A 17,484-nucleotide genomic window follows, 5' to 3' on the forward strand; every position below is an offset into this window, starting at 1 on the left:
TCTGTTTTGGAGGTTTCCTGAAACAGAGTTTTCAAATGTCAGAAGAAATGCTTTCACCATGGAGTTGATCTCTTGCCCTAGAATACAAGTATATTTCTCATTGTGCTAAAACTCAAATGATTTTCCCTGCATATTATGACAGTTTATTTTCTAATAAAAATAAAATGATGGTTCTAATCTCATCTCATGATGAAAAACACCTCATGTTCATAATATATTGATAAACACTATAAAATATAAAACTTTGTATTATTGTTTGGTATTATTTGTTACCATCCTTATATAACTAATCAAATACATTAAAAGAAAAGCATAATATCATACAATTAAAATAAATTTGTATGCAACTATGAGAATAAATGAATAGAGAAATATTTTATTTCTATGTAGGAAAAATCATGGAAGGAATCATAAAATATATTAATTACCTCCTATAATCAGATATTGTGATTGATAGATTAAAATAACACAGGGAGATGGGAAGGTATAAGCTTTCAAATATTCAGTGTTGTTTACTTACAATCAAGCCACTGTTTGCTTGCCTTTTTTCTCTGTCATGTATCCTTTTGTAGAAAATCCCGCCTGGATTAAACTGAGTACTCCAAATAATCATATCTCTTTGATAATATACATCCATCCCTGTTATCCTTGAATTATGTTCAACATGAGAAATTTGTTGATGATCGCCACTGTAGTTGAATGGATATATAAAACCCAGGATATCAGTGTCATTAGCAATGTAGAGAACTTGATCTTCAGAGCCTGGAGATTATTATAATAAAATACAAAAATAAAGTAAATTTCAACTAATGTAAAAGCAATTATTATACTATTAAATAATCTTGAATTGTTATTTTTAAAACAGTTTCTTGCTCAATAAAACCAACCAACATTATACTGTGTTTGAATCTTCATGACTTGTGTTTAATAGAACATTTCTATGAGTTATTAATGTAGGTTTTCCTAGGGCAAAACTTACCTTATGGCTATAGATTAGGTATTTGTAATACCTATCACTTGTATAAAGAGGAATTTCTTTTGGTACATCACAATATATTATGTTCTAATGCTTTTTAAATATTCAGATACTATACTGTATACTCATTAAACTTCAAACATTTCTGAGCACTTAGCTTATGCACCTGAGTGATCGCTTCCTTAGGCTAAGAAATGATAATCAAAACATAAAGAATCTTCTTCTTCTAATATTCTTGTATTTAAATATTTTATTTTTATTATACAAGATATCAGCATTTACTACATTAAAGTGACATCATCTCAATATTACCTAGACTCCTGCTAAGTGGAACTTTCCAGCCTGAAGTTTTGATACCTATAATACTATACTATTGTCATGTATATCCTGAGATAAGTAAAACCCTAATGTAAACCCTGGAAATATTAATTAAAGTATTCATTAAGCCATAAAGTAAGATTAAATGGCATATACAATATCTGCAAATTTACAATGTAATTATACATGTGGCACAGTTTAGCTGCTCTCACTTAGTGAAAGTATACTATGTGGCAAGCACTATGTTAAGCCCTTCACAATTTTTCTACTCTTCTTACAATAACAATGAAAAGTAAGCATTAGTATTCCTATTTTACAGGTAAGAAACTGAGGTTCAGAGTCAAACAGGCCACACAGTCAGCTAAGTACATATAACTCCATAGCACATCCTCGATCCACTACATCACATTGTCTTTATCTTGTAAAAACTACCTTATTAGCACTGTCCAGTCTCACCCTGTAGCTAAGAATATTTAAGATACAATTATTTAATAAAAGCATATGAGCTTTAAAATTCATACCTAAAAAAGCAAAAAGATCTGTAACTTTCATTTAATTGAAAAAAATGATATTACTAAGTAGAGGCAATCTGAATTTGAAAGCACGATTTTATTGTAAAACCTTATAAATTCTTACTCAAAATTCCATTGTCCTCATATAGCTAAGCTTTAACCTATTATTTTCATCCCAAAGGTGCAATAATTTCTCAATACTCTGAGAGTAGACCAAAAAGAAAGACACTTTCTTATTTTGTTACATTGCTTTTAAACTTTTACATCTCCTGACAAATTGATTAAAACACAAAAGTGATTTTAACAGTAGCCATGTATTTGTTATTTCTATAAACCTCCAAAGTTAAATTAATTAAGAATAATAAATCAACTGGCCAAATTAATTAGCATTAAAAAGGGGCTTATTGCTAAATTACAACATGAACTTTTATTTCCCCATAAGATAATTGTAGCAAAATTATGCTAGCATTTGAAATAATGGTTGTAACCTCACCTCTTGCTATGCAGGTGCTGTTTCTTTCTTGAAAATTCTGGTCACATACACACTTATACGATCCTTCCATATTTATACATTTGTGGGAACAAGTGCCAAAGACCAAACATTCATTAATGTCTGAAAAGAAGAGCTCAAAATAGCATCATCATACCCCCAGTTAGCACTTCTGTTCTACATTTCAAAACAGCAAATTTATTTTTTCTCATTTCTATTTCTTTCATTGTCCTTTCAAACCCCTTCCTGAGACCTGTGTAATATTTTTAGGCCATGATGTTATTTCACAATAGTTTTACTATAATAATTTATCAGTTGTTTGTACATGGCTTTTAATCCACTTAAAACATTGAAATATCCATTTGCAGCTCCCCTATTGTTGGCATTTACTCAAATAAATAGATCTTGAGGTTTTCTTGTAAGCCTGTTTCTGATGACCTACTCCATCCTTTGTACTGCTCTTTTTTTTTTTCTTTTTATTAATTTTAGAGAGAGAGGAAGGGAGAGGGAGAGAGAGACAGAAACATCAATTGGCCGCCTCCTGCACGCCCCTCATTGGAGACTGGGCCCACAACCTGGGCATGTGCTCTGACTGGGAATTGAACCGGCGACCCCTTGGTTTATGAGCCACACCAGCCTGGCTGTACTGTTTTGTTGTTGTTGTTGTCGTTCTAGAATGTCCTTTCCCACTTTTATGCAAATAATTTCTAGTCATTTCTCAATATCCAACTGATGTAAGGCCTCCCTCTGTCTCCATCAATGTACACTACTGACCATTCATCCCATAGTTTCGATGTTGTGCTGTTTGGATAGTTTTCTCTTACAGCATTGCCCATACTATATTTCAGATATGTTGTTACATATTTATATCCTCTACTTGACTTTCAGTCTCTTCAGGGCATAAATTATGATTTATTCATTTTTTATTGCCAACATTTTGCATAATGCCTGACAGAGAATGAAGATCTGGATATATCTCTAATACAGTTCTGGTTTCATATATATGAAGTGATTATGTAACAAGAAGGACTATGCAAAATAAACAAGTAAACATTGGATGCCCATAAAATAAATATATATAAATTATAAATAGTAGATCAATCAATCACAGTAATATTCTGTGGTTTGGCACCTGCCTCTAATTTTAATGGCTTGAACAGGTGATTCTGCTGAATTATCTACTTTGTCTTTTCCTTCTCTTCTTCTTCTTAGGATATTTTTGCATTGATTTTTAGATAGAGTGGAGGAAGAGAGGGACAGGGAGTGAGAGAGAAAAACATCAATGTGAGAGAAACATATCAATTGATTGTCTCCTGCACTATCCTGACCAGGGCCAGAGATTGAACCTGCAGGTATGTGCCCTTGACTAGGAATCAAACCCACAACCCTTGGGTCTGAGGACTGATGCTCTAACTGTTGAGCCAATCCATCCAGAGCTCTTCTGTTGCTTTCAATCAGTATAATTTCTCGGCCCCTTATATCACTTATAGTTGCCCTAATTATGTAATAAATCTGTGATGTAAGTTCTTCTCTTGAATTAGAGAATTTAAGTATCATCACAGTAATAATTCTCTTTTGTTGGGTACCCAACCGTGTCCCAAAGGCTCATGATAGAGATAAGGACTTTCCTGGTGACACCTGTAAATGACAGTGTCAAGTCTGACACTTGGACTTTCTGATTCTGTTGTCTCTACTGTGCTGCTTTGCCGGAGCAGAACTTAAGCACTGTCAGGACAATGCATTTCTATGTTTGAAATGTAGGGTAGTGAGATAAAGAAAAATATATTTACTTATTTTAATGAATATTACACCAGGGATTGAGTAAAATACATGTTATCAGCATTTAATCACCAAAGACAATGATGACAAATATTTTTATTTGTTTGGCTCCTGTAATTTTAAACAGTAAGATATTTGACACTATGTCCCTATTATAGGAAATAAAATAAGCAAAAATGTGCTTTATTTAATAAAACCTGTGTTCCTTCACATGGCCCTGACATGACCGCCATCAGCATTTCTCCTCATCTCTGCAGTAACGCCTATTTGATGAGCGTTGGAAGCAGGCAGAGGAATCCCACAGGTGGCCGATACCTACAACAGTCTCTGCACGTGGCCACCACCCTCGCTTCCTGCTGTTCTATTCCCGTCATTGCTTTCCTTCAGACATTACCGGTAAAGACTTTTAGCTTTGACACGAAATACTTTCTTAAGTTACTGTTTTGGAGCTATATAAAAGAAGAGCACTCATTTAAGTTATTTTGATGAAAAACCATGGTAATGTCTATCCCTTCCTTCACACCAAGTCAAACCTGCTTTTCCTTATGTTAAACGTTCATTTATTAAATAAAGATGAAGCTCTCATTGGAGCTCAAAAGTTACTCATCTGCCCAACCAAAGTTTCAGTGGATCCACAGCAATTTAAACCAGACTGTAACTTGCAGGTTATATTTGCCGTGAAAGACTACTAAAAATAAAGAAAATTTTGAAAATAAGATTTCTAAATTTGTGTTGATATAGGATACAGAGCCCACTATTCACAAATAAATATGAGGTAATTAATGTTATTTGAAATTAAAATCTTGAAGAGACTTTGTGTGTGTAGTGAGTGTAGTATGTGTGTGCTTATATACAATCGACAGTTTTCTGGGAAGCAAGAAATACTCTAGTCTTAAGAAATAATTTGCTTTCTTATTAAATTTTTTTTTAAAAAGCCGGTTGCCAGTTTTCAGTGTTCCATGTTTAATGGGGAAATAAAATATCATGAATAATCCAAACAAGCATATAACTCAAAATGTACATAAATATGACATGAATATACTTGCTTCCATTTTGGCTGAGTATAATTAATTTATTTAAATAATTCCATTTTGATTGACATTTTGCAACCCCCCTCTGCTTTTTCTAACCCAAAAATAACATAAAGAGACAGTAGTATAGTAAGCTGGTAGGTGAAAGCATTTTAAGACTTGAATGTGTCTTGGGTAAGCCAGACAGATGATTGAAATGTGGCTCTCATCACAACAATATCAATTTTAATGAAGAAACTTGCGGAAAGTGCACATGGTTAGTTCACAACTCTACAGTTACAGTCGTGATTTAAATTATATTTACATATGACTTATTGTGAGATTCTGCCTATCCTACACGCTCAGTGTTTAAAATGATCTCAAGTAAGCTGGCAGAGATTTATTTAGATCCTGTCTTTGAATTTGAAAAGACAGGTCTTGGCAATACAAAGCATCCTTTAAGACATGGTGTTAGGACACAAGCCCACGATGCTTTAAAAGTGAACTGCCCATTGCATTACTACAAATGCTACACCTCCAGAGAAATGGGTCGTCACAAACATGCCCTTTCATGAAGTGCCTCTAATTCTCCATCGGTTCCTGAACCAGCAATTTCATTACTTGCATTTCAAAACAGAATTGTAACAATACTATTGAAATTCCAGGAGTTCTGAATCAGCTGCAGAAAAGGCTCTGTAGCCACAGTGATGGTTAGCTCAGCAGTACCAACAAACAGGCTCTCTTGACCCCAGAGGTTTTCACTCTCATAAGTAAACAGATAACCCGTTGATACACATTATTTTGATAAAATCAATCCCCCTGTCATCTCACAACTTAGCAGCTTTGAGAGACTTTTATAACCTAAAGATTTAAGAGCAAGCTGTTGAGGGAAAATGTACCTTCACACTGTCTGTTTTTTATGTTTCTCTGAAATCCAGGCTTACAGCGACAGAAAACAGATGTTTTTATTTGATTACAATATGCATCATCTCCACATGGATTCACATTATCTTCACAGGTATATTCACTGGGATCTGGGATTTAAAGATATGATCAAAACGATTATAATTCTTACTCCAGAAGTGGGAGTTTACTTTTGATCTTAATTTAAAATTATATGTATTTTACCATAGATGACTCTTTTTGAATTTATAAAATTAAGGTGTTCTCTCCATATAAGCCTTCTTTTCTTATAGAGGTATAGAAGCAGATAGAACATGAACTCATTTACATTGAATATCGATTAGGCCAAACTGCCTCCAACTGATATTTATAGCTGTTATCAAGCTATACTACTTTCTAAAAGAAAGTCAATAATCAATGATTCTAATGACAAACTCTCTTACAACATTAAGATATATGAATATTGATCCTTCTCTAAGAACCAAAGCATCTCCTAGAAACTACCCAGAGATGTGGCCATTTAGTGTTAAACTAAACTCAGTATTCAGCAACACAATCATGGGAACTACCATGTTACCTGAGCAGGTAGGCACAATCAGCAGTTCTTACACTTTTATAGCCTAGACACACATATGGGGATTGAGTGTGTACCATGTTCCAATGGTCAAGTACTACAACACAGGTTAGGATGCACTTTGAGTTACATGTAACTCCTGTCATACTGGTTATAATTTCATTGCTTCATCTCCCATTCAGGAAAACAATTTAGAATGCAATTGAATGAGGAGAAAATATTATAGGGGTAATATTAAATTATCTCAATTTTACCTAAACAAATCAAGTTATTGAGAAATATGAGAACTTTAAGTATCAGAATTGTAACTATTATTAATTGCCACTAACTCTTGAATATTTTATAATTATTACATGTGCACTGATAGCTTCATGAACAAGTGAGGAACAACTTAGATACATAAATAAGAAAAAAAAAAGACTCAAAAGTAGGGAGTATTTTATGTCTTTTACAAGTAACCTTACTTTAGTTAGGGTCATAAGTTCAACTATTTTCTGAATATAAAAATCAAATATGAAACATCATCTAAACAAAACATTTAGTCAAGGTCTAACAACTCAAGTACAATAGCACTCTGTGTAAAATAATGATTTCTTTAAGAATGATTTAGCAATAGTTTAAAATTTAAAACACTGAAAAATTATTAAGACCTTAATCATCATTTAACAAATTTCAATATTTATAAAATTCAAAAATATTAAAATTATATTTCATACACAAAAATATTAAGTGATATAGATTTTATTGCTGACATCACAGTCTGCATTTGCATTTATCTTCATGTAGAGTGGGAGGGAGGGAGGAAGAGAGGGAAACATCGACACAAGAGAGACACATTGAGTGGCTGCCACCCACACAACCCCAACCGGGGCCGGGGACAAACTGCAACCGAGGTATGTGCCCTTAGCGGAAACCGAACATGGGACTCTCTGGTCCGTGGGCCAACGCTCTAACCGTTGAGCCAAACCGGCCAGGGCTGCACATGGATATTAAGTTCTCAGCTTCAGCTCTAACAGGGTTACTCATAGCAAAATCAGCCTTGCCCACCTCACACTTTCTGACATTAATTTCAGTGATGTTCAAGTTTGCTTTGGGAAAAGGTTAAAAAATGGTATTACTCAACCAGATTTTGAAGAGTATTTTTTTTTCTCTCACAGTAGTAAAAATGTTGATTATAACGAAGCAAAAATTAGACTTGTGTGTCATTGTACTTTAACTGAAAACAAACTCACGTATTCTGCAGCCTTGTTCATCTGAACCATCTCCACAGTCATCAAGTTGATCACACTGGAGGTCCATGGGTATACACTTTTTATTACTGCAAGCAAAGTCATCTTTTTTGCAAGGTCTTGCTTTATATGTAAGCTTACCTACAGAGTCATTAAAAAATAATTAGTATTTCATCATCAAAACAAATGTATTGAGCATATAACAAGTCCAAGATTTTACTAAATGCTATACAAAACACGAATCCACAATCGTTTCTTAAAAGTTCTTGGGGCCAAATTTTAAAAATGCTGAAATGTTTTTGATTTTTATAAAATAGCAATGTATTTACCTTACAGTAAACACCACCTTACTGCCCCAGGAAAATGTGTGAATATAACCCTAAGTGGGATTTTTTAAAGTAATATAAACTGCCTCAGACCAGTTCAAATTGGTATTTGTCACCAATTGTGCCACATACTTTAATAAAGCCTTTGATTTAAGAGTTCTTTTCATTTCAGAATTGTGAAAAAGGGATGGGGTACACATCCAACCCAATGAGCTATTTAACAGAACATTCTTAAACCACTATGTTGTTTCTCTTTTTAAAAAGTGCCTATAAAGAGATTTATGGACTAGCAGAGATCCTGGATTAAGTTGCACAGCTCTGCTATGCAAAGAAAATGTGAGCAGATGACTTTCACATTCTGTCAGAAAATCAAGTGCCTAAAAAACCACCCTGAGACATACACATAAAATATCTTTTTAAATTTTTGAGCTATAAAATCATTATAGTGTCTTATAGCTGTCACCGACTCAATTATTTTACATTAAGTGGATTTACCACCACACTGGTCTTCATCCGAGTTGTCCCCGCATTCATCAATCCCGTTGCACATTTGTTCAGGCTGCAGGCATATCCTGTTATTTCTGCATCTGTGAGGTCTTGTGGGTGGGCAAAGGAATTGGACTGAAAAAAGAAAAAGAAAACACAAAGCTGCTCCTTTGGGTACACTGACTTATGCAGGACCATTCTTCTTTAGGCTTTCTTTTTTTCTTTCTTTTCAAATCCGTAATGTAGCTTTCCTGAATATCTTTTGTTATGGAAATTGCCTACATGTAGATAGTAGAAAAATGTGTGATAATAGAAGCTTATGATCCTAGTTATTTATATTAACTTCAGAGAAGAGTGCACAGCTGAAATGTTGAATGAAATAAGAAAAAGAGGCAAATTTCATGGTCTCATTTCCAGATGCCTTATCTTAGCCTCCTTCACTTGATGTACCAAATTAATTTATGCCTTCAGTTTATACAACATGGCAGGACACTCAGTTATCTGAAAGAGCAATTTCACACCAAATGGAGCTTCAGCAAGTATATGTTACAGGCCCCAAACTGAAAATAGGCCATTCAGTGGAAAAAATATCTAAACAATACTATACCAGGGTTTCTTACTCTGTCTCTCTAAACAAATGTGTAGCTATGTATTTGAGGCACATAAATTGATTTTAGTTTGTTCATTTTTACTGTGTGTGTGTGTGTGTGTGTGTGTGTGTGTGTGAGAGAGAGAGAGAGAGAGAGAGAGAGACTTAAAGAGATACCAATGTAAGCCAGGAAATTCTATTATTTTCCTTTCTATCACTATCTCATGAAAAGACTTCCACCTTGCCCAGCTGGTGTGGCTTCGTGGATTGAGTACCCTGTCCCATGGATTGAGAGGTCCTGGTTTGATTCCCGTCAGGGCACATGTTGTCCAAGTTGTGGGTTTGATCCCCAGTAGGGGGCGTTCAGGAGGCAGCTGATTGATGTTTCTCTCTCACATCAATGTTTCTATCTCTTCCTCCCTTCCCCTCTCTCTAAAATATCAATAAAAACATATTTAATAAATAAGTAAGTAAATAAATAAATAAATAAATAAATAAATAAAGACTTCCATCCATTAGGTAGGAAACATTTATAATGACCCTTCATCCTCAGAGTTAGAATAGTGCAGGGTTCTCTCCTTGGTCCCCTCATGTTCTCTCACTCTTGAATTCTCTGCTAAGACATTCTCATGGATTTACTTGACTCCATACCCTCCAGACTTTCAACTAACCATCTAATGATCACATCTCACAATTAATTATAGAACATTCCCACAGGAATTTTAAATTCAACAAGTTTAAAACTCAATCCCTTATCATCTTTCCTCAATTGCCAGCTCTCCAAACATAAGATTTGTGTTATTTCCATAGTTGTTAGTGGCCTGTCATAGCCACATATCTGGGATTATTCTAAATACATTCTTCTCATTGACCTTCACCTGTGGTTAGTCAACAAGTTCAGATAATATTGTCCCCAAACTTCCTCTCTCTTTCTCATGCATACCAGTTACTATCACAATAGCTCAGTTTTTTATTATCTCTTACAAATCAGATTAGTAGAATCCTAAATGTCTCAGTTTTACTGCTCAACCTAAGATTCTCCAAAAGCCACCAGAACAATCCAACTAACACATTAAACTGGTTATCTATCACTTTCAGAATATAATTTGAGATACTTTACAAGGCACAATAGACTTATCATTACCTTGTCTGTCCATGCTACTCCTAAAGACTCATCCTTTGTCACTCTTAATCTGGCAATGCTACTTTATTAGCTCCTTAAATATGCCATACTCTTATTTACAGACCTCCTTGTTTTAATTGCAATGTGTTTGTTACTCTACATTAAGAGTTTTAGGAATATCTCTTAAATTGCTCAAACCTCATATTATCTTGTGTTTGAGGATATCCTAGTTTTCTACTACAACTTCCAAAACTTTGTTGTCATATCTTCACATAAACTAAAACCAACAACTGCTATCTCGAGGGTCAAGCATTTGATTATACCTCTCTCTTATTGCTATTTTCTTATCAGCTTCATAAACATCATTCCCTACTGAATTCACTAAAGATTATAGCACCTACCCTCATGGTTATTTCTCTTCATCCAAATTTATTCCATCATCCTAGATTATTTCAACATCCAAATTAGCAAACCAACCAATAAGTGACCCTCTTAGCTCTCTAAGTTTATGATACCAAATGTCATTTTTCTTTAATCCATCTAGGCCACCAACTCCCCTGGTGGGTTTCAACAACCTTTTTTATTAAATTCATCCAATGATAATTCTGTTGCTTGCAGATAGGAACACTATTACACATGGGTGTAGTTGGGTTTGCTATTTTCTCCTATTTCATTTACAAAACCACTAATTTGAATGCTCCAAATTCTGGTAACATTCTTCTTTTCCAACTTTTTAATTCAAGCAGTCTCATTAAGACACTTCTTCAGCCTTAGCTGAGACCACAAGCTGGAACCTTAGCCTTAGCATATTGATACATCTACCATTTCCCTATTTCCAATGCCTCCTTTTGCCTTTACTTCCCTCTCTGTTGACATTAGCTTACATGTTTCATCTCTTAATATACTCACTTGATAAATACAGGGTGTCCCCAAAAATGTATATAGGGTGTATGTAAATTCTATTGCATTTTAAAAATAAAGTGTATTTTAATAAAAACTGGCTTCATAATAATTCAAAGTAGTGTATACATTTTTGGAGCACCTCCCTGTATTTATTGGTAATCTATTATATGCTGGACACTCTTCCAACCACTCATTTAGAAACTCATTTGTTCAAATAATCTGAATTTTCTGACCCTGTTCTCTTTTTCATCCTAGTTATCTAAGAACCCACCAACTTAGATGAATAAACCATATGCTATCCCAATATCTGCATCTGGGAAGTTCAGGGATAGTGCAGATGATCATATCACAAAGCTAACTGATACTACAGATATTAATGTGTATCAATGCCAGATGGGCCCTGAATACTACTTGAAAATCCTACACATATATCTAGCCATGTCATTCTCTTACACGTTGCTCTGATGATTCAAAAACATTCTATATGTGAATATGCTTCTTACTGCACACGTTAAAAAGAAGTAGACATAAAGAGATGGAAAATGTGTTAGCACCTTAATAAATGACTGCACACTTACACAGAGTCTATCAATTCATTCAACTCATTTCAACATTTTTTAATAGGGGTCTCGACTCCTATCCAAAACTAATTTTGTCACCTGTCCTAAAACTCCTTTTCCCTGACTCTTCAGTAACCATGCCACCTTTCTGAGGACCTTTTGTTACCTTGGTATTTCTTTTGCTGCACTATTTTCTTTTTTCCTAATCCTTTTGTGGTCACTCATCTGAGTTTTTTCTGGCCACTCATATTTATTTAGATGTTTGGTATCCCTCTACATTCTTCTCTAATCCCCATCTTTTCTGCTGTTTTACTCCTTCCTAGCCTAAATCTCACAGATTTCATATTACCACATTTTATGCCAATTCTCATGACCAACACTTTAAGTTCTAGAACCAAACAGCTAGCACCTACTTGTAATCTCGCCTTGAGTGGTTCCTCAGCGGCATCTCAAACTAGGCTTTTAACCTTACATGAAAAACTATTTCTCCTCCTACGTTCCCCAGGCATTCAAACATGCAAGCAAAAACACCTATAAATTATACTTGGCAGCTTCCTCCTCCTCGCCCCCTATTTCCAATCCACAATGCAATCCAGTTTATTTTTCCTTTTAAATAGCCTTCTGATCTGTGTGTACTTAGCTATCATGTGCTAACAGCAGCTTTCCTACAGCACTGCACTTGTCTTAACTAGCCTTGCTTTTTTCTATCTGGTATTGGTAGAAATATAAATATGACCATATGTCTCTTTTGCTTAAAATCTTTAGTATCTTTAATTGCTTTTAGAGCACATCTAAAAATCCCTACCAAGACTCACAAGGTTTCGCGTATCTGTCCTGTCTCTTCAGTGTTATCCCAAACCAATATCTCCCTTGCTCTGTGCTCCCCAGGCACACAGATCTTTCAGTTCCTCTGGTGAGCTCTGGTTTGCTCTGCCTCAGGGCCTTTCTACATCTTGCTTCCTTTGCTTACAGCACTGTGTCATCCACCTCACCCTATGCCTTTTACCTACTCAGCAGCTATGCATCTCTCAGACTCAGACTCAAGTGTTTTATTTCTCAAAACTCAAGATTGAATAAAATTCCTCTGTTCTATATTTCATAATTTACTATACTTTTCTTTCAGCACATGAATCACGGTCTGTACCTGTATATTTTTGTGATCATCAACATCTCTCTTCCACCAGATACTCAGCCGTGAAGTCAGGGTCCAAGTCTGTTTCTCTCATTGTTTTATCACCCAAAATAATCACAGTCTCTAGCTTAGCAAATATATATTTAATGAATAAATAACTTTCCTCTATGCTGTTCACTATGCCGGTGCTGCCTTTTAGTAGAGACCCTTCAAAATTCTAGCTTTCTGAGTCCCCTGTAGGCAGAGTTCATCTTATTCTCGTTGCCTTACCTATACCCTTTACTTTGTTCTACCATTGCCTGAAATATAATGTATGGGAAATATTATTTAACCAGAATAATACCTTCTGGTAAAAAAGAACCATGTGCTGTCCATGTTTTTAAATCCCAATTTCTTAGCACAGTCTCCAGCACAGAGCAGTTTGACTCAATGTTGACACCAATGACTAAATGAATGCAAAAATATTCAGAGGATCAAGCTAGATGTATTTTACAAGTTTTTCAGCAGCTGTGTGGCCTGTCATTGAGAAGCATTTTCTGGCCCTGGAATGATCCAAGGGGGTGTGACTTTTTAGCTCCCCATGGTTAATTAGTTACCAGACATTTTCTTCCCACCCACTAATTTTGTACTATAGTGACATAGAGAATAAAAGGAAAAAATAAAATAAAACTAAGAACATAATAGGTTCTGGCTTGATTTTGGCAGGTACATTTATTTTTTGTTTATGTATTATGATTCAGAAACAATGTAATTCCCAGTGATTCTATAGAGCCCATTCTGTGAGACTGTGTAAAAAAAAAAAATGAAATGGAAATTAACTGTATCTCTCATCAAGTGTACCTACAGAGAACACTCTCCAAGTTTTAAATGCTTTAAAAAATAATGTTGCCTGCTTATTTTGGAGTTTGTATTCAACTGTAGCTTTAGTCATCAATGTCATCAATGCCATCATTTATCAAAATATTCTGGTCTAACTTGATGCACCAAATAGAACAAAGGAATTAAGCACATACACTCATGCTGTGTATTCTTCAACTTGCCTAATGTGTGATTAAAGTCTATCTGAAGTAGTAGTTTCTTTAAATTAGAGATTAAATTACCTTTCTTGATGAGATTAGACACAAAGTATGAAAAGAGGGGCCAGAAATGTTTTTCAAATCTAATAAAACCTTTATGTTAAAGATCTGAAATTGTACACTGGTAGTTTCAGGTGGCGTAAACACTCTTCTGACAAAGAGCAGTCAAGAGTAACCTGAATTTGAAGAATCACTAACATTTTGAAAGATTTTTAGATTAAATATTAAATAGTTCCTATTTTATTTATCTGCATAACATTTATATTCTATGTCTATATGGAGATATCTTTATACCCTCATAGATATCCCCTCATAGGTATAAATATAGATAGAGATATACTTATAGATATAGATCTTCTTTCTCTCAACATTCTCAGCCTCAACAGAGGGTGATATGTGAAACTAAGTAATTTTATTATTCACATTTTTTTCATGTACTTAACTGTCGCCAAAAAAAAAAAAAAAAAAGTTTTAGACTAAAGTACCAATTTGATAGGAAGCCAAAGCCCTTCTATGAACCTCATTCAATTCAAAAGGTCAACTACTCTAAATCCTCTCAGACATTCTATAATCTGTCTTTTGAACTGTGTTGACATGTGAAAGTTCAGATTTAGGAGGGCTCTCTATAAAGTCATAAACTTTGAACAGGGTAATCTCTTGTTACCTGAACAAAAGCTGTTATCTGTGGTTATACTTTATCTACCTAACCCCAGGACAGCAGGATTTTACCACTTCCCTAATTCACGTCAGTGCATTAGATCGGGAGATGAGAGAGTCCTCTAGAACAGTGTGAAAGGCCATACCACACATGTCAGGGGCTTCATCAGAGTTGTCTCCACAGTCGTCCTCTCCATCACACACCCAGAAATGGAGTTTGCAAAGGGAATTATTGCAAAGGAACTCATCTGCTCTACATATATTTCCTCCTTTATTAAAAGAAAAAAGACATAGAGATATAGCACAATTAAAGCTAGTCAGCATGACACATATTCCTCTAATTCTTAGCACAGATTTGGGTTTTTTAGTTCTTTATTTTTTTTTATATAATACTAAGTGACCAAGCTTTCTTTTTTTTTTTTTTTTTTTAAGTATTCATGGTTGACATTTCAAGACAATCTGGTATCACCCCCATGTATATCATATTTCTTTAAAACATACTAATAAGATGGTAAAAGAAAGTTTTCTCAAATCAAAATTATCTTTCTTTTCACATATTTTTATGTTGCTGAGTGTAAGGAAATATATTTTAAATGGTATTAATTATTAATAATAAAAACTGCATTATTCTGAAAAGAAAAGTCACACAAAAATTAGATAATTCAGCTGTATCTAGAAATGGACACATTGAATCACTGAAAACAGATTTACCAGTAAAAATTTTTATAGTCACAGAAAAATAATATTATAGTAGAAATAAAAAATTAGCAATGTGATGAAATATTAGAGTTATCCTTATAATAATTGTGCAGTAAAGAACCCTATTGTTTTATTTTTAAATGTTTACATATTTTCCTTTTTGCAATTAAATAGAAAGCATCGAGGCTACAGGGATATTCTAACTTAAAAGTAGGTACATTTACCACATACAAAGGACCCAAAGTACTAATAAATTTTAGTTATATGTCTATGTATGTAGCAATATATATTGGAACTGTAATGGTTGGGGAGTTAGGAACTTGCTTTGTTTTACTTTGGAAAAGTCTATTAAACTCTCTGGGACTCAATGTCTTCATATGTTACAAAAGAGGTGTGGTTAAAGTGATTTATAAGGTCATATTTGCAGGCTGTACGTGGGGAAACAACACAAAGATGCTTGATAGGAATTTAGAATTAAGATTAATAAGATTTCTCTCAGAGAATTTATTTACCTACTTAAATCTCATGCATGGCTTATACATTGACTATATTTGATTATTAAATGTATTAACATATTTTAAAAGGAAATGTTCATTTAAACATGGAACTGGGGAGTAATAGTGCCCATCTTTGCAAGCCTAGGAAATACCTAGGAAGAAGCTTTGCTCAATCTGTAGATGCTCTTTGGAGTGAATGCTGAGTTTAGGCTTGTGAGGGTCAAATAGTTCTTGTCTGAGTTTTGACTCATACACAAATCTCTAATAATTCACTCTAGGTAGCAAAGATTTAAGTAAGGAAATGACAGAATCAGATTTGAATTTTAGAATAATTCTAGCTACAGTGTGGAGACTTGGAAACCAAAACAGTGAGGGTTAAAGCCAAGACTGGAGAAAATAATTTTGAAGAGGGGTCGCAGTAACCCAGAAAAGAACTGATGGTAACTTGACTTGGAGTAGCTACATTTGAGAGCTCTTCAAGAGGTAGAATCCTCAGGATCTGATGACTGAATTGGTGCAGTGGCGAAGGAAAGTGAGTAGTCATAGTACTCAATTTTAGGTTTATTTGCACAATTAGGTGAATGCTAGTGTTGTTTAATAAATAAATGAATACATCAGGAGGAGAGGGTTTAATAGAAATAATGGCAAGTCTTTTAAGGTACTGGTGAGATAACCATGTGATGATATGTAGCAAGTTTAGGGGACACATGTTTCTAAAATATAAGAGGTTTCTGAGCTGAAAAGTGTATAGCTGGAAATGATCAAATGTGGTTATTATTTGAAATTTAGAAAATAACAAAATGATAATCATGATTTAAAGACTGGATGGACACAAAATAATAGATGTAGCCAGAGTGGATGGAAAAGTACCTAAAAAGTGTTCTAACTAGGAGGTTGTAGTAGGCACATTTAAATAATGCTAAGAGAGTGGGTTTAGTGAAGTGATTGTGGGTTTAGTGAAATGTTTGTACAGTATTGGTTATCATCAGATAAAGAAGTAGTAGTCAGTGGAGCCATCTCTTTCAAGAAGATTGGCCTTAAAGGGGAGGAAGAAAGGAGAAAAGTTGGGTTAGTCAAAGACTCTCGTTGCTTGCATGAAGAAAAACAATTATCTGAGCAAATTTACATGATTATGAGAATAATTCACAAACAAGGTAAGATTCAGGGTATAGAGAAAAGGTAATTGATATAATGAGTCCCTTGTGACTTTAGAAAGTATAAAGAATTTAAGATCTACAGAAAAATGAAAAGATTCATCATAGACTGGAGGTGAGAGAAGTCTTCCATTTAAATAGGAAGGGAGGAGGAAGGGCTAGGCACAGCTACAGGCAGCTTTGCTAATTTGGTGATCAGATGTTTAAAGAAGTTCATAATTTATTATTGCTATGAAGTGGAAGGTGAGAAATAAAGTCAACTTACTAAAAATCTGATATGAATAATGGTAGAGAGAGATGATTAAAGAAATATAGGTACATTGCTTAGAATGTTGAGTGATAGTTGAAGTTGAGAAGAAGAATTTATAGTGATATGAATCAGAACAGTTGTTAAGATTGTCTGGGGGGAAAATCTTAACAGAAATGATGTAGCTTACATTGGAACTTCTAAGGACTAACAAACTCTAAGATGCAGATGAAGGCGGGTGCTT

General features: G+C 34.4%; 1 protein-coding gene across 1 annotated transcript in view; it reads right to left on the minus strand.

Annotated features, from left to right (window-relative positions):
* Positions 1 to 17,484, minus strand: part of LRP1B (LDL receptor related protein 1B) — a 1,816,022-nt gene that overhangs the window by 108,707 nt on the left and 1,689,831 nt on the right. The window contains exons 72-77 of the mRNA XM_036254023.1: positions 14,790 to 14,912; positions 8,613 to 8,738; positions 7,795 to 7,932; positions 5,985 to 6,119; positions 2,300 to 2,419; positions 521 to 762 (exon numbers count right to left, since the gene is read on the minus strand). Coding sequence (XP_036109916.1) covers positions 521 to 762; positions 2,300 to 2,419; positions 5,985 to 6,119; positions 7,795 to 7,932; positions 8,613 to 8,738; positions 14,790 to 14,912 — 884 coding nt within the window. The remainder of the gene's footprint in view (positions 1 to 520; positions 763 to 2,299; positions 2,420 to 5,984; positions 6,120 to 7,794; positions 7,933 to 8,612; positions 8,739 to 14,789; positions 14,913 to 17,484) is intronic.

The sequence above is a fragment of the Molossus molossus genome, unplaced genomic scaffold, assembly GCF_014108415.1.
Source record: "Molossus molossus isolate mMolMol1 unplaced genomic scaffold, mMolMol1.p scaffold_m16_p_11, whole genome shotgun sequence".
Taxonomy (NCBI): domain Eukaryota; kingdom Metazoa; phylum Chordata; class Mammalia; order Chiroptera; family Molossidae; genus Molossus; species Molossus molossus.